Source organism: Penaeus vannamei, chromosome 18, assembly GCF_042767895.1.
Source record: "Penaeus vannamei isolate JL-2024 chromosome 18, ASM4276789v1, whole genome shotgun sequence".
Classification (NCBI taxonomy): Eukaryota; Metazoa; Arthropoda; class Malacostraca; order Decapoda; family Penaeidae; genus Penaeus; species Penaeus vannamei.
This window is the reverse complement of record NC_091566.1, coordinates 19,789,439-19,792,436: the sequence shown is the minus strand read 5'-3', so window position 1 is coordinate 19,792,436 and position 2,998 is coordinate 19,789,439. Positions and strand designations below refer to the sequence as shown.

Sequence of the window (2,998 nt, the reverse complement as noted above, 5' to 3'; positions counted from 1 at the left end):
TGTGTGTGTGTGTGTGTGTGTGTGTGTGTGTGTGTGTGTGTGTGTGTGTGTGTGTGTGTGTGTGTGTGTGTGTGTGACTCACACCACTTCACTTTTTTTCCCCTTAGCCTCATATGTTCACACAAAAAGCACAAAAGTATACATACATATATATATTCCCTTTGTTTTCCGCCAAGATTCCCGTTTTGGCATCTTCCACTATGGCTCCCCGTGACTGCTAAGACTCAGACTGTCAGTACGTTTATGCTCAGAAATCACATACCTAATTATTGCTCTTAATGGCTATTATCCTTAGCATTTTTTTTCTCTCTTTATCACAATAGTTCTGAAAGACATGGACAACAGAAAGAAAAAAATATATATACGAAAGAGGGAAGTCGAGAAAACGTGACAACGAAGGCTGTATGAACACTGAACACCTTAAAACGTTATGTAAATTGAACACTGTGACATCAACGAAACGCCTTTCTCTTACCCTTTTCTTGCGAAGGAAAAGACGTGTGCTACGGTTTGGTCAAATCGAGAATGTGAAAAGGCCTTCCAAAAGCGTGTGAATTTCGTTTACCTTGTCGACTCTTTCGGTTAAGGGAGAGGAAAGTATATATATAAATTAAAGCTTCATATCTATGTAGCACTAAACTGATTCTTTCATATATATATATATATATATATATATATATATATATATATATATAAGTACGTATATATATACATACATGTATATACATATATATATATATATATATATATATACATATATATATATATACATATATATATATATATATATATATATATATAATATTGATCAGACCGTCATGAAAATTTCGTCACTCGCTAACCGAAACGGGACTACTGGGAGCGCGGCGACGGGGGGGGCGGCGGCGAGCCCCCCTCGCACGCTGGCCGACGCCGGTGTGGGTGTCACGTCCCTTGGCCGGGGTCGGACCAGCGGCGCTTGCGAACCGAGTCCTTCTCCTCCTTCTGCGCCTCGTCGCTGGAATGTTGGCGCTCCGTGGTCCTCAGCGCCGCCGGCTTGGTCCACACGCTCGAGCCCGACGCGCCCCCGAGGAACGGCAGCGAGGCGCTCCCCTTCTTCGCTCGCGGGAGCCCCTGGCCGCCGCCGCCGCCGCCGCCGCTGCTGCCGGAGGCGTCGGAGGGGGACACGCGCGGAGGGGAGGCGGAGGTCGGGGTGGGCGTCGTGGCGGCGGTGGAAGTGGAGACTGAGGTGGATGTGGAGGGGGAGGTGGAGGTGGAGGGGGAGGTAGGTGCTGGGTTGGCGGTTGAGTCGGCACACGTCGATGGCACTTGGTTCGCGGCGGCGGAGGAGGGGGAGCCGCTGATGGAGACGGCGGAGGAGGAGGAGGAGGCAGAGGCGGCGGAGGACGTCGGAGGCGGCGGTGGCAGGGAGGCGGCCGAGTCGGGGGCGGCTGCAGGAGGCTCCTTCTTGGTGAGCGACACGCACACGTCGCCGACCTGCAGCTGCCGCACCTTCAGCTCGTACTTCTTCTGCGTGCGTTCGGGGCAGCAGGAGGACCAGCCGCAGTGGAACACGAAGAACGGGTGGTCCAGGGACGCCTCGACGGAGACCTGAGGGGAAGGGCAGCTCTTAGTACAAGGCACATCAGGGGGCGACCAACACTTATATATGGCTTTCACAACACACAGGATAACAGATGAAAATAAATCCCTGCTTCGTTAAACTCAGTTGGTTTCCAAATTCAAGCTATTTGCGTCATTCTTATGAAAATAAGTAGAGTTTATGATTAGCCATTTGCACCCATTATCTTTACTAAGAAGTGCATAAAATCATGCAGACTCCTAGGTGTTGTGGGATATTTGCCAATTTATGGTGCCTAAGACTTACGGTAACGTCTAAATATATTCATTATTATCGGGAAGAAATATATCAAATTCTCTTCAAAAAAAAAAAAAAAAAAAAGATCCCACAGGAAAGCTGCTCATGATTTTCTTTAAAATGAAAAGGCGCTGATCTGTCTTCAGGGGACGTTTTTGTTTCTCTTTTTCTATTTTCCTTTTCCTCGTTTTCTTTCTATCATTATTTCTTCCTATTATTATTATTATTATTATTATTATTAATATTATTATTATTATTATTATTATTATTATTATTATTATTATTATTATCATCATCATCATTATTATTATCGTTATCATCATTATCTTAAAATGAACGATACTGGACTAAAAACAATAATTACAAACAGAAAAGATCATATCATCATTATCCCCATTTCCTTAAAAAACAGAAACCAAAGTAAAGTTTTTTTTTTTTAATCATACAAATCCTTGACAAAAAAGACCTTAATTTCCTACAGACACGAAGCTAGACCTAAATACAACGTAACGACGAGACGGACACGTAATTGGGGTTAAGTGGCCAGTTAGTGCAAGATATAAATAGCCTTTAGAAGAGTATGACGAACTCGAGGCTCATCTTGAAGGTGGTGAGGGAGAGAAATTAGAATAAATATCGAGATGAGACTTGGTTGGGTGATTATTCTGTTAATGGTGATTAGGGTTGTAGTAATGATAATGGTGGTGATGATGATTACTAATGATTGAGATGTTTTGTGAGGTGGTGGTGGTAGGGGTGATTATACATTATATTATATTATACATTATTCAAGGAGGAGATGATGGTGGTGATGGTGATGACGGTGATGATGATAACTAATGATTGAGATGTTTTGTGAGGTGGTGGTGGTAGTGGTGATTATACTATTATATTATATTATACATAATTCAAGGAGGAGGTGATGGTGGTGGTGATGATGATGATGATGGTGATGATAACGACGATCATCATCACCGTTCATCACATCACATCATTATCAGTTACTTTATCATCATTTTCCATATCTATATTTCACAATTATCACTATCATCTCAAACAAACACTATCATCACTTTCACCATCTCCCTCCCTCATCATCAAAAATAATGCAAATCAAATAATTCAGCTCATAAATTCCTT

The 2,998-nt window shown here is 42.9% G+C and overlaps 1 protein-coding gene across 2 annotated transcripts in view; it reads right to left on the bottom strand.

The window, feature by feature from the left end:
- Positions 1–808: 808 nt before the first annotated feature.
- Positions 809–2,998, bottom strand: part of LOC113815096 (ataxin-1-like) — a 228,853-nt gene continuing 226,663 nt past the window's right edge. For both annotated transcript variants that reach the window (XM_070132967.1, XM_070132968.1), the window contains one exon: positions 809–1,590. In XM_070132967.1, coding sequence (XP_069989068.1) covers positions 925–1,590 — 666 coding nt within the window. In that variant the 3' untranslated portion in view covers positions 809–924. The remainder of the gene's footprint in view (positions 1,591–2,998) is intronic.